The sequence below is a fragment of the Phragmites australis genome, chromosome 8 (genome assembly GCF_958298935.1).
Source record: "Phragmites australis chromosome 8, lpPhrAust1.1, whole genome shotgun sequence".
Classification (NCBI taxonomy): domain Eukaryota; kingdom Viridiplantae; phylum Streptophyta; class Magnoliopsida; order Poales; family Poaceae; genus Phragmites; species Phragmites australis.
Genome location: NC_084928.1, coordinates 27,286,143 through 27,313,373, shown reverse-complemented (window position 1 = coordinate 27,313,373; position 27,231 = coordinate 27,286,143). Strand labels below are relative to the sequence as shown.

At 43.3% G+C, this 27,231-nt stretch overlaps 2 protein-coding genes and 1 pseudogene across 5 annotated transcripts; 1 reads left to right on the top strand and 2 right to left on the bottom strand.

The window, feature by feature from the left end:
• Positions 1–2,613: 2,613 nt before the first annotated feature.
• Positions 2,614–4,633, bottom strand: LOC133926882 (amino acid permease 1-like; annotated as a pseudogene).
• A 12,370-nt stretch (positions 4,634–17,003) lies between these two features.
• LOC133926881 (tRNA A64-2'-O-ribosylphosphate transferase) lies at positions 17,004–21,999 on the top strand. 4 transcript variants are annotated; one of them, XM_062373026.1, is made up of 8 exons: positions 17,004–17,557; positions 18,124–18,293; positions 18,665–19,370; positions 19,747–19,844; positions 19,941–20,049; positions 20,191–20,250; positions 20,390–20,650; positions 21,504–21,999. In XM_062373026.1, the coding sequence occupies exons 1-7, from the start codon at positions 17,212–17,214 to the stop codon at positions 20,563–20,565; spliced, it is 1,665 nt and encodes a 554-aa protein (XP_062229010.1). In that variant the 5' UTR covers positions 17,004–17,211; the 3' UTR covers positions 20,566–20,650; positions 21,504–21,999. The 4 variants fall into 4 exon arrangements, with proteins under 4 accessions (XP_062229010.1, XP_062229012.1, XP_062229009.1 ...); XM_062373025.1 differs by having other exon boundaries at positions 17,005–17,557; positions 18,124–18,287; positions 19,741–19,844; XM_062373024.1 differs by having other exon boundaries at positions 17,005–17,557; positions 19,741–19,844.
• A 173-nt stretch (positions 22,000–22,172) lies between these two features.
• Positions 22,173–26,265, bottom strand: LOC133926883 (small ribosomal subunit protein eS24z). Its single transcript, XM_062373029.1, has 4 exons — positions 26,061–26,265; positions 25,796–25,966; positions 22,601–22,687; positions 22,173–22,496 (listed from the first exon to the last, which is right to left on the bottom strand). Exons 1-4 carry the CDS (start codon positions 26,184–26,186, stop codon positions 22,464–22,466), a joined length of 417 nt encoding a protein of 138 aa, XP_062229013.1. The 5' UTR covers positions 26,187–26,265; the 3' UTR covers positions 22,173–22,463.
• Positions 26,266–27,231: the final 966 nt, after the last annotated feature.

Sequence of the window (27,231 nt, the reverse complement as noted above, 5' to 3'; positions counted from 1 at the left end):
CTTGTAGAAAAACATTGGAGCACCCTCCCGTGGTAGAAATGACCAGATGGGAGAACATCATTTGAACCATCGGATGTCAAGGGTGAGATGTGACCGATGGATCGGCAAGCGATAGGCGGGGTTTGGACAAGGCTCGCGTGCTGGATCATTGTGAGGCCGAAAATAAGTTTACGACACTCCATTCTTACCGTTGTGCTCATGGTTTGTGTTTTAAATGTGGCGAGAAGTGGCATCAGCAGCATAAATGTGCACCCACAGTCTAAATTCATGTGGTAGAAGAATTGCTTGAGTTGCTTCAAGATCGAGATAATGTGGAGGAACCTGTCAGTATGGATAAGGAGTCTGATGGCAATATCTTTGGTGGCAGTGACTGGAGCTGATTGTGCTCGCACAATCCAACTTGTGGGGTTGATTGAGAATCAAGAGTTGTTGATATTGGTAGACCCGGGTAGCTCTCATAGTTTTGTTAATGCCCGCACTGCTGCCAGAATCATTCATAAATCAGTGCCAGTGAGTGAGATGAAAGTAAAAATTGCAAATGGGGGATATATTTCCTGCAATTCTATGCTACCTCAATGTGAGTGGTGGGTGCATGGACATTCTTTTCTCACTGACTTCAGAGTGCTACCATTAGGCTGTTATGATATCTTCAGTCAAAGGGGAAGATGATATCATTGCAAGGCATTGTTCCCAAATTGGACCACCGCAACTCACTGTCAGTGCTTCAATTGGAGCAGTTACTGCAGCATAACTCGGTGGAGTATATTGTCTTTTTGGTTTAAATTGTTGACACTGCAAGTGACACCACTTTACCATCTACAGTGAAGTCACTGATTCAAGAATTCTCAAACATCTTTGAAGAGCCCAAGTCACTGCCGCCACATAGGTTTTGGGATCACCAAATTGTTCTTATGCCGGGGATAATCCAGTTAGTATTCGACCTTATTGATATACACGGATACACCTGAGCAGAAGGAGGATATAGAGAAGTAGGTCTCGGAAATGCCACAGGAGGGATTGATTAAACCTAGGACCAGTCCCTTCTCATCGCCAATATTATTAGTCAAGAAGAAAGAAGGTACGTGGCATTTTTGTATTGATTTTCTTCATTTGAACACATTGACAGTGAAGTACAAATATCAGCTGCCTATTATCGAGGAGCTATTTGATGAATTGGCCAGTACCGCATGGTTTTTGGACATGAGGCGGGCTATCATCAGTTCCGACTGAGAGAAGAAAATGAAGTGAAAATTGCTTTTCAGATGACCATTTTGAATTTCACATTATGATGTATGGACTGTGCATCGCTCTGGCTATGTTTCAAACTGCGATGAATGAAATTCTAGCTTCACTGCTGAGGAAGGTTGTTTTGGTATTCATCGATGATATACTAATATACAGTCACACTCTAGATGAGCATTAGCAACTGTTACAACATGTGTTCTCGTTGTTACGACAACATGGCATGAAAGTGAAGTTCAATAAATGTACTTTTTGTTCAGCAACAAATTTCTTATCTTGGTCACACTATCTCGGTGCATGGAGTTGCACATGGTGATAAGATCAAAGACATAATGACATGGCGAGCACCAATAAATGTCAAAGAATTGCGCAGTTTTATCAGGCTCAATGGCTATTATCGGAAGTTCGTCAGAGATTTTGGGTTGATCTGCAAATCTCTGACCGAATTACTCAAGAAGCATGTTGTCTTCGTCTGGACCCCCACGGCCAAAAGTGCTTTTTAGGAACTCAAACTTCTACTTATGGTGGAATAATATTTTCATAGAAGTCAATAAAACAGACTCTCGTGGCTACTTTGACTAATCATTTTGAAATAATTACAATTATATAAGCATCACGTGAATGTGTATACCTTCACAGAATGATTAACCACATACAAGAATCGTGTTGTATTGATTCATCAGAGTCATCTTCTATTATCTATGATGATAATATTATTTGTATTGTTCAAATGTATATATGTTATAAAAGTGCAATACCACATAGCATATTGCCTAAAATTATTTTATCCACATGAATTACAGAAAAATAGGGAGATAGATACTTTGCAAACAATATCATATGATAGTCTTATGGATTTATTTACAAAATCTTAACCAACATATTTATTCTATTTATGAAATTGTTAAGAGACGACTTCAAGTGTTGCAAAGTTCAGATGTAGTAAACTCCTAAAATATATTTTGTTAATGATCATCGTATCATAAATATTGCACTCTTCTCTTTTATAAGTTTTTTTTCTATCAAGATTTCTCATATAAGGGTTTTAATGAGACAATATTAATACAAGCATTTATATATGCCACGTCATTTTTTCCTAATTTTTTTCACTGGGTTTTTAAGGAGTTTTCGATAGCATATTATGATTATTTCTCATATTTTTTCAACAGAGTTTTAGAGGAGATTTCATTGCATTATATGCAGATGATCAAATTGATCAAAATGAGTGTTATGAAACAAATCTTAATAATAAATTAGACACCTATTAAGAAAAGATGGCTCCCCCAAAAAACTTGAACTTATCCCTTCATTCTATATAAATCAAACATATGTGCAATTAAAAAAAACTTGAACTTACTCTCTTTTGTCCATTGTACAATTTACTTCAACAAGCTACACAAACACAACCGGAGATATCTCTCTCCCCCTCTCTTTCCAGAACAACTACTCGACGACGCCGTAGCGACGGCTTCGTAAACTGCTAGCCTCTGAGCTATTGCATGGCCCATGGCCGTATACAATTCTTACCCTTTTGTGACATGGAAAACCTCGGTCATCTGCTCATCATGACTTGGTCTTGAAGGGGACATAGTGCTTGAGCGACTCGGCGACGCCCTCGATGGACCCGACCGCCGCGGCGAGCGACACCAGGAAGCAGAGGAAGCTGAGGACCTGCAGCGCCACCCACCTGGTGGTGTACTTCTGTATCCGCCGCTGCCGGATGTACATTTCCACCGGGTAGTACACGGTGAGCGGCCAGAACCCGACGGCCCCGAGGAAGCCCAGGATGTCGTTGAAGAAGGGCATGACGATGGCGAGGACCGTGCTCACCATCACGAACGCCGTCCGCCACGTCAGCCTGAGCACGTTGAAGCTGAACTTGCCGGACGCGACCGGGTGCTCGCGGGTGATGAACTTCGCGTTCGGCCAGCGCGCGGCTGCCCGCGTCTCGACGGCGGCGAAGATGGGCTGGCTGAACACCTGGTAGGCGCCGACCAGGTGTACCACGATGCAGACGTTGGCGAAGTCGATCAGCCAGTAGGGCTCGTAGAAGCCGAACCCGGTCAGGATGTTCCCCGGCGTGGCGTTCCCGAACGCCGCGTAGCCGAGGCAGCCGGAGAGCATGTAGAACGCCGTGGTGGTCGTCACGCCGAGCATGGTCGCCTTCTTCATCGTCTTGTTCTCGGCCGGAGGGGACTTCACCGTGTCCTGAAGTTTCAGTTTCAGGCCCAGAGTTCAGTGACCGACTGGTGTTCATATTGCTAAACTCTGAACATTTTTATGTAATGCTTACTTGGATTTCAATAAGAATCATGGAGTAGGAGTACGCGAAGGCGATGTTGCCGAGAGCTTGGAACGCGAGCCAGATTTTCTGGGCTGAATCAACGTCTACTCCGACCTCAGTGCCAGTCAGAGTGGTCTTACCAGTACGACCTGTGAGAACATATCACGGCACACAATGTGGTATCAGAGGATGATCGGACAGCATACACACTGCGAGACCACCTTCTTGATGAAGCTTATGGGCTTATACCTGAAATGGTTCGCGACAAAGAGATGCCGACGGCGATGGACGAGTAGGAGAAGGACATGATGGCGGCGAGGATGGACAGCCACGACAGGTCGGCGAAATTTTGGAGCTGGGAGAAGAAGATCTGCACGGCCCCAAAGACCACCATGTACATGGTGTCGTAGACGCCTTAGTCGGCCGCGTGGCCCTTCTTGTGGAAGCAGTTGGACTTGTGCACGGCCCTGCTCACCATCATCCAACCAAGAAAAGTTCTCAGAAGATGAGATCGAATCGAGAAAAATCACACAGTGAATGAACCGAGGCTGCGTGAATTACTCACGCCGCGCTGATCGACGCCGTAATCGTGTACCCAACGGCGGTTCCAACCAAGTTGACGTACTGGAAAACACCGCAGGACCAGACTTGCCAGCCACCTGCATATACATAGCAGATCGATACATATGTCATCTTCCATGTCTGGATTCTGAAATGATGCGTTGGTTCTACTTCAGGTAGCTAGGAACAGGACGAAGTACCGAGGTATGAGGCGACGGCGTCCATGTAGGTGTAGTTCCTCTTCCCGGTGACCTGATCGCCGGTGCGGTAGCAGTCGGCGAGAAGGCTGGAGGTGTAGTAGGTGACGGCCGAGAAGATCATCAGGGTCACCGGCCCGACGATCCAGCCGAGCTGCGCCGTCGACCAGGCGAGGGAGAGCACGCCGGAGCCGATGACCGCCGTGATGATGTGCGCGCTCGCCGTCCATACCGTTCCTGAGACCAGCAACAAATTGCACAGGCTGTAAGTTTTCCATAAACCATTCTGAAACTGTTGTCATCCCATCGTCGAAATTTGCTTCGAATGTTTATGTTCATGTTTTTAATTTTTGCCGTGTGAACATGCAGGGGAGAGGCAAGCACAGATTACAGATACAATCAGTCCCTAAACTGGAGTAAAACGACAAGCAGAGCACAGTCAGAGTACGCCAAACACGGAATCATGTTTGTACGTGTAGGATCACGTTACTAATAAATAAGCAATAATTTGACCTGCTGCTTTAACCTGAAACAAAAATGGATAGGCACGTGCACGCGTTCGGAGATGATCGCGGAAACAGATTTCAATTTCGTTTTATAATTTTTTTTATCGGTGAAAAAAAAATCAAAATTCCTGAAATTTTGCCAACCTATATATCAGTAATTTTTTTTTCCAAAATTAGATATTTTGTTCCTCTAGGAAATTTAGACAGAATTTTAATGCTTATCCAGTATCCATGTCACTCCCTAGTCCCTTCTATGGCCAGACACACTCACAGCAGATACAGTCACACAGACAAGTATAATTGAATCATTGACCCAGCCCCCCCCCCCCCACACCCACACACACTAGACACCTACGTTACCCTTTCACAGCCAGGGTCGGTCCGGAGGGGGTCGAGTGGTGCGACCGCTCCAGACCCTTAAAATTCAAAGGTCCCATATATATATATATATATATACTATGTATATCGGTTCAAAAGCAAACTGAAAAATTAGATCTGAACGATTTATATTTAATAATAAAATCTTATTTTTAATCTCGGGCTGGGCCTGTTCACAGCACAAGTCAACAACAAAAGGCGCCCCTTGGTCAACAGAAAACAAAGGTCCCTTGATTTGCGTTTGGTCCGGTGTGCTAAAACATCTGACTCAAAAAAAAAAAAAAAAACTCTGACTCACAGAAAGGCTACCTCATCCTAGCTACTCTAGCAAATGACCAAGTATATGCACCCAAGTGCCCAACCATGCTAAGCATTAGCATTACTCTCGTTTATTTGGCGTTTCAGACACTGATCCTTGTTTGCTGTAGCTGGGTAGCACTGCTAAATTTAAAAAGAAAATGATGACAAATGCTACACCTAATCACTGCACAATTAATGTTAAACTTGAAAAAAAAACTACCCTTTTAAATTTCGAAAACACAATCCTAAGTTGTTAAAATGGACAGAGATTTGTGCAACAAAATTTTCCATGAAAACTGAAAACAGAGGGGCGCAAAGGTACCGGTGCTTTTGTAGGGGTGTGTGCCGCAAGTTCAGAGACGGCAGGCCTACGGCGCCTCTAATCTTGAGTTGTGAGCTCATCGCCGGAGGCTCTTGCCTGCTGGTATCTTCTCCCTGACCAGCTCGGATGAAAAGATGTGGCTGTGGCCATTTTCTTCTTCTTCTGGGTTACTGGGTCGTAGGCACAACGACACTTGCACAGAAGCCGCCGGCAATGCCCGTATCTGATGCTACTCCTATTCCATATATCTCCCGTCAAAGATGCATATTCTACTCGATAAGAAACCACCAGGAAGACCAGCCAAAGGGGGGCTTTCAGGCCGGAATGATTTGTTGAAACTTTGCCCCCCTTGCAGCACAAATGCCCAACATCATGACCTCATCCAGGCTGACTGTTGGTCGCAGACCCTGATAGCGTAAAGGTAAGTGCTAAACATTTCGTGTCAAAAAGCACGACGGTACATTTTTTTCCCACCACGTGCAGGTGCAGAAGAAGGAATCTATATATAAAGTAGAACGCACATGTCAGAAACTTGCATACCTAATTTTGAAGAATAAGTCACTGACATATAAGACCAACAGGACAGACAACAAAAAATTGACTGAAATTTCAGCTAAATTCCACAAATTTTGGTCTTTTTGCCGGTGAACGAAAAATATTGGTCTTTTTGCCGGTGAACGAAAAATTGTAAAACAAAATTGAAATCCTAGTCTCAGGTTCAAATATACTACTAAGGTCAGAAACGCACATGTACTAAGGTCCACAACGCTATTTGGAGTGCTTTTAAGGGTATATTTATTTTTTATTATGATTCTAACAATTTAAATTTTAATTCTTACAATTTAGAATCTAGATTGTTAGAGTCTAAATTATACAATCTAAAACAAATAGCACCAGATTATTAGAATCTCTCCTCTCTCTCTTCTCCTCCCCTACAGACTCTCTCTCTCCACCCTCCTCTCATCAGCACCAAAGGGGGAGAAGATGGCACCAGAGGGGGAGAAGATGGCATTAGCTAGCCAACTGCGCCAAAAGCTACAACTCGATGAGACAAACTCGGCTAGGGGCCCCTCGACTGACAGGCTCGGCCAGAGCACGATCGACGACGAGGAGGGCGGCGCTCGAGAGCATGACAAGCAGCGCGCCGGCAAAGGGCCGAGGCCAAATGATGGTGCGCGCGAGGATCTACAGGTGAAGGGGAAGCTCATCGTGGTGCTCGTCGGCTTGGAGGGGGGGCAACGTGGCGTGGTGTCAGTGAGGAGCGGAGGCGGCAATGCAGCAGCATCCGTCTCGAGACAAAAAAAAAAAGGCATTGGTTGGAGCGTGCACATTAGGGGATGGATGATGCACCCACGTCGGGAAAACACACCGCACCTCGTTCTGTTGTGAAACCAAAGGCAAATACTCCCTTCATCTCAAAATATAAGGCGCGGTTTGACTTGGCATAGTCTTCAAAACTCAACTTTAACTTTTAATTTATCCTATGTTATAATCTTTGTGGCAACAAAATCATAATCATCGGAATCTATTTTAAAATGTCAATCTAATGATATCATTTTCTATAACAAAATTTACATTATATAAGGCTAATTATTGGTTAAAGATTATATGGTTTGAATCTTGAAATAAGTGCACGCCTTATAAAATGGGACGGAGGGAGTATCGCTTGGGCACAAAATCCAAAACTAAGAAACCATGTAATATATGGTATGACGTAATTACTCATAGAGTATGCAAACAACTAATTATCCTAGGTACTTAAAAAATAACATTAAGATACTATGCATTATAGATGCACATATCAAGATCTCCATCTGACGTCGCAGTCTTGGAGCATTGACACCTCACCTTGTAATGTTGTGAAACCCAAAGGCAAGCCCAACCCTGATCGAGCTGCACTCAATGTTACCGGAGGTTGGTGTGGAGTAAGAAGAATCCACTAGCAAACCCCGCAGGAGAATGGTCACCCGAACTCCTCCGTGGGAACCAACCGGCTTGCTGTTACTACTGCTTTCGAGTTCAGCGCAAGAAGAGAACGCCACTCACTGCTGCGTTTTGAGAGAGAGAGAGAACGGAGGGTTTGGAGTTGCTCGCTTACCGGTGCGCTTCTTCTTGCCGTCGTCGTCGAGGCTGCCGTCCCGCGGCAGAGGGAGGTATGGCCCGCTGCCGGCGTCGCTCCCGTATCTTGTCGCCATCTCAAGGTCCTGCGTCATCTCTGCCACAAATATTGGGATTGGGACAAGTTGATCGGCCGGTTACAAGGGGAGAGAACCGCACGCCGAGACAAAGAGCCCCACGGCCGGTTGTTCTATGGACGAGACGCGGGCAAGGTGAGAGGAGGGGCACGCCGAGGTACGGTGGTCGTATCGTATCGGCTTCACCCCTCAAAGCAGTTTAAAAAGCGCGTGTCCGATCGACCTCGGGAGGAATCGTATCCTCTAACTTAGCAAAGTTAGAGGATGAACAATGCCGTGACATTAACTTTTCTGAACTGTTAAATCTGGAACGAACGTATCAGATTATCTACTACAGTGCCTCTATAAACAGTAGAATTGATACATTATTTTACAACAGTAATTTGCTATAATAGATAATGGTATGGTGATATTTACGTACACTTATATTACTCTGTATTTTGATGAGTTAGATGATGCGCGTCCACCTCTGGAAGGCTTTGGGTTCGGGCTGCTGCCCACGTGCATGGGCAGTCAAAATGCGGCTCAGAATCAAATGTGTACTGAGCCAGCGAAAGGAATCTCCTTTGTTGAATCCACGTTTTGATTATTCATTTGTTTCCTTCACTGAATTTAAATGTACCAGAATCTCCACAGTATATATTATGGATTTCTCCCATCATAAAAGTCTACATTTCCACATGTCCATATGTACATATGGCTTACTACCGACATCCAATATTATATCTTCATATATCCATTGAATTTTCTCACATACATTTAATTCCTTTTACCTACCTCTCTATTATATATTCATATATCCATTGATTTTTCTCACCTACCTTTAATTCTTTCTACCTATCTATAACACGAATCTCAAAACAAATAAATGATCCTGATAAAGCCCTGTGTATACATAGGTATGTGAAATTTTTGTCTTCTATAAAATAGACTAGTCAATTAAAACTTAGAATTGAGAGCATAACTTATAACTATAACAAAATAATAAGACAACAAAAGTTTAATTTTTTTAAAAAATAATGCGTTTGTAATAAACTACTATATAAGTAAATAGCGACCGCTAAAACGATCTTACAAGCGCTAACTCATATCGGTAGCGTTTGTACTCCACTACCGTTATTGCGGGTACAATTGTTGCTACCACCAACGCCACTGCCTGGCTTGTGGAGTGCTATCGCTAAAACGCACGACCTGTTAACTGTACAGGATGGCAGGGCGCGGGTGGACACAGGCACAGCAAATCCGGGACACACACCTGTTAACTGCTAAAAGCGACAGAATTCATCGGGACGATTAGCATCAAATCGGGACACGCATCAGGTTAGATTAGTTTAGTGCTCTTGCAAGTGAAAATAGTTTTTTTCCCTCGAATAAGCCACTGACAAGTGGACCCGGACGTAGGATGATATAGACTTTTTCTTTTTTTCTTTTTAGGAAAAAAAGGTAGAGCTACACCCGTTTGCCAGTGATCTCTCGACATCGTCGATGAGCCCAGTAAAAAAGTACTTCCAGGATGGCGAATGATTGTAGGGCTCTGTAGGAGTTGCAACCTCTCTGTGAAGCATCATTGATCGGGCGACTGATTGATCTGGCCGGATTTGCGAGGCTCCGGGACGCCGAATACAACAAGATGTGGAGTCCACTCCATGTTCTTAATTCTTGAATATGGTCAGGCCAGTAGTGCTACCTTTGTGGATGTTCTTAATTCTTAACTAGCTTGGCCATACTAAAGTATATGAATAGTGTGCTGTACATGCATACAGAAACACATATGGGCTCCGAAAAGGGATCCCGGATATTAGGTAGCCGTTGTTAAACCAGATCGAATATTATCCAAAGCTTATATCATTTGATGATGCCACATAAATCGCTAGAAACGTGTGAAGTGGGCATTAAATGAACAAAATACCGTCTCTGGCTTACGAAAGATATTGCATTTATATGAACAAAATAGGAACACAAGCCCAGACAGATCATCACCTCACTGCTTAATTGTCTTGATGTGCATGCGGATTGGCATTAAGCACATCTTTTGAAGCTTTTTTGACAAGCGCGGATCGATCAAGGCTTAAGAAACACACGGACTGGTATTAAATAATATAAACTTTAGTGCGCTGCTTATGTTGTTTCTTGTGGATGCTACGACCTTTTCATATCTGGCCTCTTTGGACATTTGTTGTGTACGTGTATTCTTGGGTAGTAGTTCTTTTAAAAAAAAAACTTCGGGGAGTGCGCACGATAAAAGGATGAACCATTTTGTCATGCTCCAAGACAACGGTCAATATATGCATATAAGTCAAGAAAATGCATTTTGTCATATATAGTCCAGCACAATGATCAATATATATACGCATACGAGTTCAAGAGAATGTGTCATTCAGCAGCGTCTTGAATTTGGTTAGACGTCACAATAGTATGGGGAGAACCAAATTGGTACAACCACATACAAGGGAAAATTCCATTTTTAAGCACATAAACCACGTCGAAGTCGAGTTCGTGAAACAGACATACCGGCGATACCCAGGAGTCGCAAGCTGATACACCACATGACAGTGAGGATCCTGATCGTTTTCTGCTGGAAAAAATTATTGCTGCAGAAAGAATGAGAAGATAGATAACTCCTGACATTTACTGACTCATAAATGATCCAGAAAGCTTGAGCAGGATATTGTGCAGAGTTAAGATACTGAAGGTGAAAGCCCAAACCCATCCTTGCATCAAGGATGGACGCAAGACCACTGTCGACAATCCTGCACCGCATGTGGCCACAAGTGGTCTGAAGAAAACGTTGTCTTATGTTGATCTTTTCCCTTTTACTCTAGGTGCACCGGTGGACTACACATTGGGCCGATAGCACGACCCAATGCTAGATGAGTGCCACATTATCTGTGACGCTGCATGTACTAGAGGATCCAGACCGACAATGGACAGCCCAATGGCGGCCTCACTGTCCTACACCCCCATGGTGCTGTTGCTGCAGATTGACCAGCCAGATGGAGATGTGGAGATGATGCTGGATCAAATGCCCTGCCCCCCGGCGGACTGCCCATCATCAGCCGTGCAGGATCCACCATTGAGCCTCAGCAACGCCAACGCAATCGGCAAGGTACAAGACTGCTCGTCCTTCATCTAACATGTCACACGTCAACCTGATGAGCCAATCATTCCCCTGCTAGCAGCCCAAAGCCATCCATGGCAAGACCGATAGAAACCACGAAAGCAGTGGCCACACCTACTAGAAGCAGTGAGCGCCTAAAACCCAGAAACAGCCAAGGGAAAACTGCTATGCAACATGCTACCGAAGTTCTAGAAAAGAAACCAGAAGACCTCTCACCCCATGCTACTAATGATCAAAATTGATGCAGGAATACATGCGGAAGTTCAAGAAACTGCTGGACAGATCAACAATGGTGGTGATCACATCCCTGGTGGACAAAGGCACCAAGCAACCAAAGAAGAAGAATATGCGCATCGTCCGGGCCACCCAGGAGAGGTTGGAGCTAGCCTAATTGCCCCTGCCATGTGTTTCGCTATAGTCGCTCAATAAGTAGTCTCAATGTATCGTACTGGGTCTAGAACTTTGGTCAACCAACCATCACCATGGAAAGCAAAGCCATGGCGTGTTGTCTTTCCGACGGCACACGTTGTGGGAGGCATTGCCGTGATGATCTTGCTGAGCAAGATCCTACCTCAAACCCACCTAGTAGAAGGTCAAGTTGCATTTAGAATCAAGTCTTTAGTAACATCAAGTGTCATCCCCGGTACAGAGTCCGTAACCATGATCGCAAGCGTCTATATGGGCAGGTTGTAATGTATGAGGGTGCAGTCCACATATGCACTAAGTCGAACCAAACCGTTGCCAATATCGCAAGATAGTTGCGGCCTGATATGTTGGAACGTTCGTGGGCTAAATGCAGTAGCGAAGAGAGCTAATGTCCGCTTAGTGGTTGAGACGTCAGGTGTGACCATCGCATGTCTCCAGGAAACTAAAATCTCGGCCTGGACTCAACAACTGGTGATAGAAACTCTTGGCCCCCGTTTCACCCAGCACTGCGCTTTCTTACCTACTAATGAGGCCGCCGGTGCCATACTGCTTGCTTGCTCTGACTCATTTTTCTCTATTTCTGACAATCGCTGATGGTCGCTAATGGTGGTCTATGGGCCACAAGGGGACATACAAAATGTCCGATCACTCTATCTCGTCCACTATCTTCATGTTGAATGACAATTGCTGCTGGTCGCTAACGGTGGTCTACGAGCCACAAGGGGACTTAGAGAAGACTATTTTCCTACAAGAATTACAGGACCTCAGACAACGCATGAGGCCTTGCTAGTTGATTTACGGTGATTTCAACCTGATATACAAATCCGAAGATAAAAATAACGGAAGGCTCAATAGAAGAAATAACAGAAGGCTCACTAGAAGACTAACGCACAAATTTAGAGAGGCTAAAGATAATATGCAGCTACGAGAACTAAAAATAAATGGGAGATGCTACACGCGGTCCAACCAATAGGAAAACCCAGTGCTCACCCGCATCCATAGAGCTTTCCACACCATGGACTGAGAACTGATGTTTCCAAACACCATCATGCACGCGATGTCATCAAACGGATCAGACCACCGCTCCTGATCGAAGGAAATGAGCTGTCCAGAAGCACACCTCCTTTTGATCGAATCGTTCTAGGTCAACATGCCAGGGTTCATGGATACGGTGCAAGCGAGTTGGAACAAGCTGGGAGATATGACCGACACAATGAAAAAGTTTCACTTCAAGATGATACGACTGCAGAAAGATTTGTGTGTATGGAAGTAGAGATCGATAGGAGACATAAGACTATGACTAGCCATTACGCAAGACATGTTTCTGCGGCTTGATCAAGCAGAAGAAAAGGGCCATTGAGCACATACGAGATTGAGTTCAGGAAGCACCTTAAAAACAAAACATTGGGCTGACGGCCATTGAGTGAACCTGGCTTAGACAACATTCACAGCTTACATGGATATAAAAAGGTGATGTTAACTCAAAGTTCTTTCAGTTGAAAGCCTACTCAAGAAGGAGAAAAAACCATATACAATCTTTGGAAATAGAAAGTGGCCTCATCACCACGCATGAGGATAAGGCATCGGAACTATACACCTTCTTCAAGGACCACATCGGCACGGCCAAACCATGAGAGTTGGCATCAAGTTGGGAGGTGTTGAATTATCAGCATACCGACCTACACGGCCTGGAAGATCCTTTTGATGAGGAAGAGGTACTCACCACCATCAAATTCGATACCGCTAGAAAAATCACTGGGGCCCAATGGCTATATCAACTTGTTCTACAGGAAATGCTGGAGTTTTATCAAGGAGGTTTTGATGCAAGAGATCCAAGCCTTCTAAGATCTACGATGCAAGAACCTACACTACCTGAATGACGCAAATGCAGTGTTGATCCCAAAAAAGAGGGGCACGACTAGGGTAGCTGATTACAGGCCAATAAGCCTTATTAACAGCTTCTCAAAGATCATTTCAAAACTTTTGGCCAATCGGCTCGCCCCCACCTAAATGATCTTGTGTCAAGGAGCCAAAGTTCCTTTATCAAAAGACGATGCATCAATGACAATTTTGTTTACATCCAAAGCGTTGTCAGAGAATTACAAAGGAAGAACATGCCATCCCTCTGTGAAATTAGACTATCAAAAGCGTTCGATTTAGTCAGCTGGGCTTATCTGCTCGAAGTTATGACTACCCTCGGCTTTGGCCAAAGATGGCGTGACTGGATTTCGCAACTCCTTGCATTGGCGTCTTCTCGTGTGTTGCTTAATGGGGATCCGAGACAATTATTTAACCACGCGCGTGGACTTCGTCAAGGAGATCCACTCTCCCCAATGTTGTTCATCTTAGCCATTGACCCATTGCAACGACTTGTACGAATGGTCGAGGAACAAGGCATCCTAAGTCCTATTCTCCCAACCAAGGCTAAACTCCAGTGCTCCGTATATGCGGACAATGCTACCATCATTACTAACCCCGATAAGGAAGAAATGTGAGCTTTGAACCTTATCCTCCTGGCTTTTGGTAAGTGCACCGGGTTGTTGACAAACTTGTCAAAGACGGAGATATATCCAATTAGATGCTAGGGCTTAGACCTACAAGAGGTCGGCACTAAGTTTCCCAGAAATATCAAATCCTTCCATTGAAAGTACCTCGGTCTTCCTCTTCATATAAGAAAGCTGAAGAAGATTGATCATCAGCCTCTACTAGACAAGTTGGGAGGAAGATTGCCAGGTTGGAAGGGTTGTCTATTCTCGCTTGCAGGTAGGAAAATGCTTGTCAAGTCAGTGCTTTTATCCTAGCCCACTTATCACTTGATGGTTTTCCCGCTGCAAAAATGGCTCGTGAATCAAATTGATCGTATCGAAGGGCCTTCCTTTGGAGAGGAGAGGAGCCTGAGAAGGTCAACGGTGTACACTCCCTAATCAACTATAACTCCACTGCAAGGCCAAAGGAGCTTAGCGAGCTGGGAATTCTATACATCAAAAGATTTGCCACAGCATTTCGTATTCGTTAGTGGACTAATTCAAAGAGATCACGTGCTAACCTATCGCTGCCATGCGATCCCATCGGCAAAGACTTGTTCATGGTGTCCACTAAGGTCTCAATAGGAAATGGAAACAAAACTAAGTTTTGGAATGATAGCTGGTTGAACGAAATGGCGCAAAGGGTGGTTGCACCTAACCTATACAAGCTGGCTAGGCGAAAGAACATAATAGCCTGCAGGGAATTACATAACAAGGACTGGATTTGAAACTTAAGGCCGCTGACCACAACAGAAGGGCTACATTAGTTTGTTGACTTATGGAATGCGCTCCAGGAGATCCACCTGCAACCTGAAATAGAAGACTCGATCAGATGGAGGTGGACACCAGATGGGATCTACACCATGAAGAGTGCCTACAACATTCAGTTTGCCGGGGGTTTCGAAGAGATACAACATGACGCCAATTTGGATGACAAAGACTGATCCTAAGTGCAAAATATTTGCTTATCTCCTCATACAAAGGAAGATTCTTACGGTGGAAAACCTTGCTAAGAAAAACTGGCCTCATGATAAAGTTTGCAAGCTATGTAACGTGGCAGATGAAGATTGCAGGCACCTGGCCAAAGATTGCACCTTTACTAGACAGTTTTGGCAGCATATATCGCATTGGCTAGGGTGGAGCCATGTGCCAGACTTTTGACTGTGGGCCATGGTAAAGAAGTGGTAGCAAGAAGCACAACACAAAGTTAGCAAAGAAAAGCACAAAGAATTCAACAAAGGGTGATCTATTTCTACTGGCATGTGTGGAAAGAACGAAATCATCGGGTTTTCTAAGGAAAAGCCCTGGATCGGAGTCAGTTGCAAGATTGATTAAAGAAGACATTGATCAGAGAAACCTCGCGTGGGCTTAGCTGCCTTTCCAAATTTAGTGTTTCCCTTATTGTGGGAGGTTGGACTAATGTTTGTAGGCTCCTAGGAAGTTATTGCAGGGGGAGGGGGCTGTTTTTTCATTTGTGTTGCCTTTGCATGGTTGTGGTGTAGTCATTTTTGCGTCTCTCCTATCTCGGGGCTTGTTTGGTAAATATTATGTTCCTTTTCTCCTTCTATTAGTACATCAATGGTAACTCTCTTATTGTGCACTTAAAAAAAAGAAGATGAAAGATGAAGAAACCTTTGACTCGAGAGGAACAAACAATTATATTGGGGTGTCAGTACCTCGCCTCCCATGCGACTAAGAGTCGATGAAATTTGTATAAAGTACGAAGCCCAAAAGATAGAACAACATGTAGAACCGGAAGCACCGAGTGAGGCGAGGACATATTTCACACAAAAGGATGAGATGAGTTTTTTTACATAGCTCTAGGTGACAAAGGTGCAAAGGAATTCCTCAAAAGAGATCCTAGAACAATTTAGGCCCCACCCATCGGAACATGTGCCGATGGGGCCAAACCACATTCCATACTATGTAATTGTCCTATAACTAGTTTTTAATGTTAATTCTACAAAAGATTATTGTACCTCTGAAATATGCCTCCATATAAGAGTATTCTGGTAAAAATTCATGAGTGGTTAGGTATGAACTATAAATACTTTCAATCTTAATTATAATAAATATTTTATTCTCTAAGTGGTACACTCAATATATGCATTCTCTTTATATTATGTTAGATCCTCTCTAGCCTTCGAAGCCCCTTCCTACGGTTCGGACTTCGTGGCCCTATACTGATTGTTTGGATTTGTATCCACAAGTCTGAAACGTAGGGAGGAACTGTTGAGAGTTGAGAACATATATATGTGCGGTAGTCACTAGTCATCTTCGTGATCCAGATAAACCAGAGTGTACATGCCTATGCCTAGTAGACCTGTTCTGGCCTCATTGGCTTAGGACGATGTTATTATTCCAAACAGCTACTGGGTGTTCTTGGGCTGCACGCCTACACACCATCTTATGCAAAGCGGGGAAAAAATAATGGCATCCCACCCTTAGAACGTAGTACAAAAAACAAAGAGAGTCCACTTTTGAATATCCATTATTTTAAGTTTCCCCTGTGGACACGATGAAACACCACTCGTTAACTTTGATTTATCTACATGTTCGACTCACATCATACTACCTTCATTTTAAAATAGATATTATTCTAAAATACATATAGTTAAATTTAGAAACTTTGATCACTAATATACAACTATTAGAATTTGACACATTAAAATGATAGTAATGAATTTATCATAAAAAATACTTTAATATTATCTAATTTTTATTAAAAGGTAGTTGTCAAAAGTAATAATTAAATATATTTATTAGAGATTATATAGATATCTTAAACGATAGGTAAAAGAGAAACGATGTAGTATTACTGTAAGTGGTTTATTTTCGATCCGAATACAGCAAATCAGCAATGTTACGACTAATCACGGGCCGGTTGCACCATCGATCTATAGATAGATGCAACTAATTCCGGCCCATCTCAAAAGAATAAGACTGACTCCGGCCCGTTTGTCTTTTGACTCTTCCCCTCACGCTACTTCTCTCGCGCATCGTTGGCCCCCGCCGTCGACGCTCTTCCATCTCCGCAATCCACTCCGCGCCGCCGTTCCTCCGTGCTCCTCATCGATTTGGTGGCTCTTCTCCCTTCGTTTGGCCAGTTTGGTGGCTCTTCTCTGCTTGATCGCAACCGCAGCCCGCATCTTCCTCCATGGCGGCGGCGGCGGCGGCGCCGGAGCCCGAGCCCGAGCCCGCTGCAGCATCAGCGGCAGCGGCGGCGGCGACGCTGAGTATTTACAAGGCCGCGCGGCGCATCAAGCGGCGGGACAGCACGCTGTACAACGCGCTGCGGAGCGTGGCGGAGGACGCGGCCTTCGTGGCGGAGGTCGCGGCGCTGTGGCCGGCGCTGCCGCTGGTGGCCAACCTCCGCTGCGGCCTCTGGTACGCGCCGCCCCGCGCCTTCGCTGCCACCTGCTACTTCAAGTCCACCGACGGCCACGCCGGCAACTGGTCCTTCTCCACATCCCGCCTCAACCTCCACCTCGCACTCCTCGCCGGTACGCTTCTTTTCTCTTCTTCTTTGCGAACCAGTTGCGCACACCGGGGGGAGGGGCATCAATATTCGCATCCCCTGTATTGGAAAAATATTGGTTTGGTTGCTCAAATTGATCTGGGAAGTTTTCCCTTTTAGGTGCATTGAATAGTAAATTGGGGGCGTTTTGAACTTTGCAATAATTCTATGCTGTGCTATATGTTAAAGTATATCGGGAATCTCGAAGTAGGGTTTAGGGTTTAGCATATGTTCATATGTTCAGGTATTTCAGGAATCTTGAACCAAGGTTCAGGGTTTGGCATTGTTGTCCTTTTCCCTGTCCAAGACGTTGGAGAAAGTCTGCTTCGTTGGTTTCTCCATGCTCAAATTTTGCATGCTTGGAGTGAATTGAAGTGCATATATCCATCGCTAAAATGTTCGAATATTTGAGTGAATATAAGTGTGGATATCCTGATCACCTTATCGCTATTTTTGGGGCTGAAAATGTTGATCTAGGGAATGCAAAAGACCTGAACTTAGGAGGGGTGGCTTGAATGACCTCAGTTTATGTTGTTTGTTTCCTTCGGGCAGGGGAGAGAGGTGGGTGCATAATAGTTGATTCAACAAGGAGAGGGAAGCGATTCCCTGATAGTATGTCGAAGACCATACCCATTTGGTGTTGTGTCTTGAACCGAGCTATTGAGAGGCAACGGCAGCAGGCTATCAACAATGGCAGCACAGTGAATTCTGAAGTGGTTGGTGTATGAAATGCTTATTCTACATTCTTCTAAAATTTTGCACAGTATACATTATGTCAAAGAATCATATTGTGTTTACTATTATCCTCAGGTCAAGCTTAAATTCAGGAATTAGGAGCATATCATTCGCATTGCTGTTAGTAAAGACCAATAATATTATTTTGGATATCATAGTACCTTTTGCTAGTAGTTGGGTGCTTGGGTTAATAGATTATACATTTATATGACACATCCTCCTTTTATGTTCTGATCTTCTATCTCTGTTGCTCATATTTGATCATTAACATAATCTGATGTTTTTGTTTGAAGTAAGAATTACATGATTTATTTGTTCACTCGTACTTATTTATGTTTCATAATTTTTTTTCTGTTAGTCACCTGCTATGTGGAATGGGGATACTGAAAAAAACTCCGGGTCATCTAATTGGGATAGCTCAGTGCATCTTCCTGTATGGGTTCTAGATACCGAGAAAAATGCTATAGAGGGACATGTCGAGGAATGGACAGACCAATTTGAATCATGTGGTGCAGACATTAATTCTCTTGCATTACGTTTGCAAAAGCCATTACGTCCACTATGGATATCACAAAGGACACGCATATGGTTAAATGAAGTGCCAGAGCATGAGTCATGGGATTTCACTCCTATTATATTAATTTCGGCATCTGCATCTAATGCAGTAGCTACACAAAGGATGTCTTCAGAATTCAGCTGGCACTATATTCCCGGAGCAGGGGATGATGAAGAGAGTTGGGCACGTGGTCTAACTCCTACCTTATTCTGGAAACATTCATACGACCTTCTTGACGCTGGACCAGATCTTTGTAATCATTTAGTTGTTGACATCGTTGAAAAAGATAGGGTTCATCGTGCACAGAGAGGTGAACATTCTCCTCAAATTACAGTTAAGCCTCTGAAGAGCCATGATGGCCCCAAGTACAATGATGATCATATAACCTACGTATGGCCTATGAACTCGGACCCTTGTACCAGTACAACAGATGCACAATATTCTAATAATGGCCGTCTACTTTTCTGGATTGGAACATCAAACCTTGCAGTATCATCTACTCTCCAAGGTATGATGATTATTGGACCCTTGCAAGTTTTCTTATAGCATATTTTGTTTTCTTGTCAATTATTTGTCATGTGCTGAGTTAATCTTTTGGAGATCTTTTTTACCTTAAAATGGTACGGTTGTCTTTATTTTGTGCATGTAATGCGTTTTTTCATACGTGACTGCAAATATTATGTCTTGATGCTCACTTTCTGATATGCAATTCTTTGTAATCATGTGGCAAGCAGTCACCTCCTTGGAATTGTTCTGCACTTCGATTAGTTCTGTTAGGAAACTAAGTTTACTATTATGAAGGCAAAGTCCTTGATGATAGTTAATTATCTATGCTCCTTAATCGATGATAGTTATTCCCCTTATGTTTCTTTATTTAGTTGCAGACACCTTAGTAGGTGTGGACTGCATACTGAACTGTGACAGCACGTCAAAGTTACCTTCTAATTCATCAGAAAATTCTTACCTCGAGCTACCTATTGTGGTAAGTGACACCTTTCTAAGTTTCTATGACCTTTTGTGTTTTCCTTTATGTAAGATTTCCTGATATTTGTTATTTTCATGCTGGTAATGTTGGTAGGGCTCAAAGGAGGATCGATTTTCATTGATGAAAAACCTTCCAAAAGCAGTTGACTTTGCAAAGAGGAACTTGATTGCTGGGAGAAAAATACTAGTATGCTGCCAAAATGGTAAGTTAACAAAGTTCACCGAACCAAAAGAAATGGTCGTTTCATCTATTTTTCTTGCGCGACAAATAAGAATGGACGTGCTTTCCTGCATTTCTTTTTGTGGTTAATTGAGCTCTGATTTGTTGTTTTACTTCCCTTCAGGAGAAGATATAAGCATTTGTGTGGCATTGGCAATAGTGACACTGTTATTCGATGACAGCGGTAAGCATAATCATGAATATGAAGATTACCATGTCCCCCATTCTTTTTGTTGCAGGAACATGTCCCACTTTTTATCTGTACTTTAACTATGTCAAGTATGGTTTGCATTGTGAATTATTAACTAATTGTTTCTTTCAAGGGTGCTTTGACTACGGCAGTTCTTTTGTGAAAAGAGACATCACAAAGTTGGAGATGAGGAAGAGGCTAGTATTCATTTGCAAATTTGCTGTAAATGCACGGCCATCTAGAGGAAACTTGAAACAAGTCTATGGTTTTCTCAGCAATGAAAAGGAGCGGTTGTTATGTTTAACATAGCTTGGCCTTGTTGCCGCATGATGCTGTTTCCATCCCTTGCAAGATGCATCTGATGAGGAGTTCTGATCCCTTTGCTCAATCACAGGTATGAAATATCAAGTAGCTCGGGCTTCTGAGTTTGTCTTTCACAACATTTGTTGGTCAGTTGGTAAGAAAATTACTGATAGTCGATGTAGTCATTACGTTTCAGTAAATCCAAGCCCTCCAGTAATTTTGGGTGGAGACTGTAGAATAGCATTGCCATATTGGTCCTCTGAGGTCGGCCTTACGGTTATATTTCCTATTAACACTATGCGTGGCATAACATGCATATACAACATGTTTTGCAGAGCTTCAACTCAAAAAATTCTTAGAGCTGAAACTGTAGGTAGACTGAGGATATTTGAGTCAGTCATCTTGTTCACATTGTAGACAAAAATTGAAGGCTTAAACCTTTTAGTTTAGCTTACAAACTCTAGATCCTGCATGAATCTAGGAGTTGGAGCTATATTCGAACATAGAACGTGGTTGTGCGTAAGAAATATAGCTAACACACCCAGGGTGTTCAAAGTCAGAAGTAGTGCCCAATCGAATTGGTTTATATAGTTTAGGACTAAGATTCTAGGAGCAGTAGTCGTCACATGTGTGATGCAACCTTCGATTAGTACTCTAACTTTGGTCAGACGACATCGTGAGAAATTTTTCATGGTCATAAAAGTGTGTATTGCACTAGTATTATATATCCCGCTATCAAAGTGGAAGAAAGATTGAGGCAAGCAACGAATCCCTCATGTATAGAATTATGACTTTAACTAGAGTTGTGGACATGAGGGTGGAGGTATTTGGACTTCCAGGGTACTACCTCAAAAAATACAGACTTTCGTTTTGTTTTTTGAGATTCATGGCAGAGAAATACATACTTTCTTGTGGGTGATGAGTTGCTTCATGACACATTGCAGGCTACAGAACAAATGCTTAAGGGCTTGTCTAGGAGATGAGACTTACGACCACATCAATCATCATGCAGACTCTGGTGTCAATCTCTATCATTGTTTAGTGTTGAATCAGAGATGCTTTCATTTGACCAAGAACCGAGGAGGATTTCACACGATTTCATCGATAACTTAATGTGCTTCCGTGAAAAGAACAAATTTACCTTGCTCTTGTTACCCAGGGTGTGTTGCGCACTCTGCAAGACGATGAACTTCGCGTTTCAGAACAAGCTGGTAACTTCTCCTGTGGCAATTGCTTTGCGTGAGCAAGTGCCTGCGACAAGTCAACCGATGCTGATAAATGATCTTGAATGTTACAAGTGTTCAAACAATATTTTGGCTGCTTAGTTTCAGTTCAGTTGACTTTGTTTTATGGGTGTGATGAACCTCGTACTTATCATGTAAAATTAGCATCCCCAGTTGACATTTTGCTTTGAATAATAATAAAACAGGGCTGAAGTGACATTTTGCTTTGAATATAATAAAACAGGGCTGAAGCTCTTTGGTCTCGTACATTTCGCTGTAGAAAGAACAGTCATTTCTCTGAGAAAATTAAAAACAAAAAAAATGCCATTAATTGGAAAGAAAAATGTCATTTTATGCTAACAAAAATAACCTGGTACGAGAGCAAGATGCTAAGTTCAGTGCCACCGGGGCATGCCATCTACCTTTGGAGCACAGAGTGTCCAAACAAAATCACAATCAAGACAACAGAACGAGCCGTGACAACCAAGAATATATGCTAGTGTCTGACAATGTTCCTCAAAACTGACCACAAGGTCCTACGAGCGCCTCAACATTCATGATGACATAACTGGCAAAATCTTTTCTAGTTCTAATTAAACATTCAGCAACGCCACAAGGAGACCATCCTAAACAAAACATATGTTGATAAGACAAAGACAGCAGCAAGGCGAGGATCGTCCCTCACTTCTTCTTGCCAGCATCTCCAGCCTTTGTCTGCAAAATTAGCGCAGCAAATAGTATCGGTTATGTGGTAAGTACCAAAGCAGTTGGAATAACAATAACAAGATAAATGTTAGCAATGGTGGATTGATACTAACCTTCTTCACACCACGGATCTTCTTTGCTCTATTCTTCCGCTCCTTCATCTGCTTACGTGACTTCTCTACCTTAGTAGCAAGACCATTCTGCCAAAAAAAAAAAAAATGTTAGCAACTACAAACACGCGAGTACATTAACCCTGCTCTTTCATAGAAGGCTAAAGGCAAACAGTAAAATGGTATCATGAACATGTAAGTCAAAACAGTTAGGCACAACAAAGCTTCGGTAGCAACTATCAAATAGCAATAGTATTAGTACTTATGCAGCAAACTGTCACCAGTATGCAAGCAAGTATCTAGTTGGTCCCATGAAAATGATCATAATAAAACTGTCATCAGATGTTTCCATAATAATATATATTAACATTTTTTTAACATAATACTAGAACACTGCTTGTTTAGATAGCAAGCAGCATTTGAACTACCTAGGAAAAATAGTCAATGCTGATAATACTATAAGAGGCTAGGTCTAAATATCCAATTGTACTTGGAAGTTAAGTTATATAATAATGATATAGAGAGCACATTCGGAACAATAAGCCACATTATCAAAGATTAAACTAGTTCCAAAGCTTAAATAAAGTCCTAAACAATAAGCTACATCAGATGTTGGACTGGCCTGTTCCACAGAATGTCTCTGAATTACGAGGGTTCCTAGGTTTGACTGGGCAGAAGTTTGTCAAACATTATGGCATTCTAGCCAAACCACTCACTGCTCTCCTTCAACTCAAAAAATTTCAGTAGTCTGAAGATGCTCAATTGACTTTTTACAAACTCAAACAAGCTATGGTCACTACACCTGTGTTGGCCCTACCAGATTTCAAACAACAATTTGAACTAGATACTGATGCATGTGACAAAGGTGTTGGAGCAGTCCTATCTCAAAATGACCATCCTATTGCTTTCTATAGCAAAGCTCTCAGCATATCAAATCAGAAACTGCCAACCTATGAGAAAGAATTCCTATCAGTTTTTATGGAAGTTGATAAATGGAGGAGCTATTTACAAAGAGGCCTATTCATTATTAGAACTGACTACAAGAGTCTATGCCATTTACAAGATCAATTTCTACTGAGTTACAGCGAAAATCAATGACTAAACTAGCTGGTTTACAGTTTAAGTTTCAGTACAAAAAGGGTTCTGAAAACAAAGTGGCTGATGCCCTTTCCAGGGTAGGGCAATATTTTCAAGTCATTGCTGTCTCTGCAAGCATACCGGTTTGGAACTTTGGATTCAAGAAGTGTTGAATACATATGCAACTGATCCCAAAGCTCAACAACTATTAGCTGAATTGGCTATTGTGAATCCAAATGCTCAAGGCTACTCCTTACATGAGGGTCTCATCAGGTTTAAAAAAGCAGTTTGGGTTGGTGACAACTGACAACACTGCTCTGGACACAAAAATCATCACAGCATTTCACTCTTCAGCTATTGGGGGTCACTTTAGTATACACGCCACATATCATAGATTGAAGAAGGTATTTCACTGGACTGGCATAAAGGCAGATGTTGAATCTTTTGTGAAACAATGTCAAACTTGCCAACAGGCCAAGCATGAAAACTGCAAAAGTCCAGAGCTCTTGCAACCTTTGCCCATTCCTAACAATTCTTGGCAAGATATCTCCATGGACTTTATTGAAGGCCTACCTAAATCCGATAGCTATTCGGTGATTCTAGTGGTGGTGGACCGGTTCACCAAATATTCCCATTTCATGCCCCTCAAACATCCTTTCACTGCTGCTCAGGTCGCACAAGTTTTTTTGAACAATGTGGTCAAACTTCATGGTGTCCCTCGGTCAATTGTTTCGGACAGGGACAATGTCTTTACAAGTTCATTTTGGCAAGAGTTGTTCAAACTACTGGATAGCAAGCTGCAATTAAGTTCAGCTTATCATCCACAATCAGATAGCCAAACTGAGCGGGTTAATCAATGTGTTGAAATGTTCCTCAGGTGTTCTATTCATGCTACACCAACTAAATGGGCTAAATAGCTTTCCCTTGCAGAATTCTGGTATAACACTTCCTTTCACACTGCCCTCAAATGTACTCCGTTCAAAGCTCTGTATGGTGTAGAGCCCTCATATGGTGCAGTTGGCACACTCTGAAAACGCTGAAGTTTCTGAAACTTTGCTTGAAAGACAACTATTTACTGAATTGCTTAAAGAGCAGCTTGGTAGAGCTCAAAATAAAATGAAAACAGCTGTAGATGAGAAGAGAACAGCAAGACAGTTTCAAGTTGGAGATCAAGTTTTTCTTAAGCTCCAACCTCATGCACAATCTTCAGTTGTCAATCATCCCTTCCCTAAATTGGCACTGAAATATTTTGGCCCTTCTCTGCCAAGATTGGATCTGCAGCTTACAAATTGGAACTCCCTGTTGGCAATAAAGTCCATCCAGTATTCCATGTTTCTCAGTTGAATGCATTCGTTCTAAATTTTACCCCCACGCTCAATGAGATTCCAAATCTGCCTGAATTGGATACATCTACTGTAGAACCTGAAGCCATCCTAGACAGATGTTTGATTAAAAGAGGAAATGCAGCAGCAACTCAAATTCTTGTCAAGTGGAACAATCTGCCAGCTACATTAGCTACTTGGGAGGATTATTATGCACTGAAGAACCGGTTTCCAAGTGCAGCTGCTTGGGGGCAAGCAGCCTCTCAAAAGGGGGAGAGTGTCACACACTCACAGGTGATGACTGGCAATACTGTGTCAGCTCACTTTGAACTGGAGCCGGAGGCCGGAAATGGAGTCACCTCGATAAGGATACAACAACCACTTATTGACATTAAAAGGGCATCCGCTAAATCAGTGGCATGACTGACTCAAATTTCATAAAGAAAAGCGTGCTCTTAAAATTTTCGCACCGAATGAACAAAACTCATAGCAGGCAGCATCGGTCAATACTAGCTGCTCCTATCGCCAGTTCGGCATACAGCCTCGCATCCACAAATAACATTGAAACAGGGCGCAGCACAAAGCACAATCTTGGTAAAAGCTTGTGCCATTTTAATTTTTAACGCTGAAGGAGCAGCTAAAAGTCACTGGGATACTAAAATCGATCAACTACACATTAAACTACATTAGGATACAGACGTAACGGAATTCAAGCGCCGGATTGGATTAGAGGATGCATGGTAAGTCGCAAAGTGCAACGCAACGCGGCGTAATGGGAAAATAGTGTATTTTTGCGTACCCTGATGAGGCGGTACTTGGGCTCGAACTTCTTGGCGGCCTCGAGGTTGTCGTAGATGAGTCCGAAGCCGGTGGACTTGCCGCCTCCGAAGTGGGTGCGGAACTTGAAGACGAAGATGCAGTTGGCGTCCTTCACCTCGTACAGCTTCGCCAGCCTCTCCTTCAGCTCGGCCTGCGAACCAACAGAAACGCACAATGCCGAACCCTCAAGATCCAGGAACCGAGAAACGAGGAGGACGACGACGGGACGAGAGGATATCCCTGACCTTGGAGACGTTGGCGCGGCCGGGGTGGATGACCTCGAGCACGAACTGCCGGCGGGAGAGAAGGCGGTTGGTCATGAACTTGCGCGTGCGGAGGGTCACCGCCGTGGAGGCCTTCGTGTCCGCCATGGCTGCGGTAGGCCGGCTGCTTGCTGCGGCGGCGGCGCGGGAGGGCGGGAGGGATGCGGCGGTGGGAGAGACAGGGCGTGTGCATGGAGGGGGTTATATGTAGTGAAGCCCTAGGGGGGGGGGGGGGGTTCTTCTGTTTTGCTCATGTGGGCCGAATTGGATTTTAGGATGCCCATTTTGGGTTTTTTACTAAACTGAATTGGGCTGGGCCGACTCTTCACTAGGCCCATTCATAAAAGACCTTTTGAAAGTTATATGTCCCGTATAAAACACGAGTTGATTTTTAGATCAGTTTTGCTCCTTACTCTCTTTCCATCTATTGAAAATCCTAAAATTCGAATAATTTACTCATTTTTGTCATCAATCTTCATCCTCTAGCCTCCTTGTCTTATTAACAGCTATGGATATGGTACCTATTTACTAACAAAATAATAAAACATTAGGTGGGAAATTAGAAAATAATCTCTTGCTTTTTCAGATACCATCTAAAATCAAATTATGTCATAGCTCTTGATGTATTCATTCAGTAGTACTCCCATAACACATCCACATCTTCCACTTTGAGTTTGTGCTTGATGCTATCATGTCCAATATTTATGTTTTTATTGCAACGTACAATCACTTAGCTAGTATAAAAAAAAAATATGAGCTGGGACTAGGGATGGCAACGGGTCAGGTCGAGGTCGGGTGGAGCAAGAGCGCACTTGACCCAAAACCCAAATCTTCAAACCCGGCCTGGCCCCGAAATCAATCCCAAGTGCAAAACCACCGCCGCCCCTGGCCCTGGAGGGGCAACCTAAAACCCGAGAGCTTTTTGAGCCACAAGAGATCTCATCTTGTCGATGGAGGTGAGGCAGTGCGCGTACTTGGCGATGTGGGTGGGTGCACCAATGAAGGCGAGGTCGAGCACGCCCCGGTTGCCGGTTGGGGGGGCACCATCGAGGAGCTTAGTAGTCCACACGTAGCTGCTACTGTCGCATGTAGTAGCCACGTTGCGTCACACGTAGCCACCACTGTCGCGCCGTATGTAGGAGCCAGTCCGCCA

Excerpts from the sequence above, each read along its gene's own strand:
- LOC133926881 (XM_062373024.1), top strand. The coding sequence starts at position 17,212 with ATGGCGGCGGCGGCGGCGGCGCCGGAGCCCGAGCCCGAGCCCGCTGCA. Across the intron at positions 19,371-19,740 it reads AGTATCATCTACTCTCCAAG|TTGCAGACACCTTAGTAGGT; the intron begins GTATGATGATTA and ends TTCTTTATTTAG. Across the intron at positions 20,050-20,190 it reads ACTAGTATGCTGCCAAAATG|GAGAAGATATAAGCATTTGT; the intron begins GTAAGTTAACAA and ends ACTTCCCTTCAG.
- LOC133926883 (XM_062373029.1), bottom strand. The coding sequence starts at position 26,186 with ATGGCGGACACGAAGGCCTCCACGGCGGTGACCCTCCGCACGCGCAAG. Across the intron at positions 25,967-26,060 it reads GCCGCGCCAACGTCTCCAAG|GCCGAGCTGAAGGAGAGGCT; the intron begins GTCAGGGATATC and ends GTTGGTTCGCAG. Across the intron at positions 22,497-22,600 it reads AGATCCGTGGTGTGAAGAAG|ACAAAGGCTGGAGATGCTGG; the intron begins GTTAGTATCAAT and ends CTAATTTTGCAG.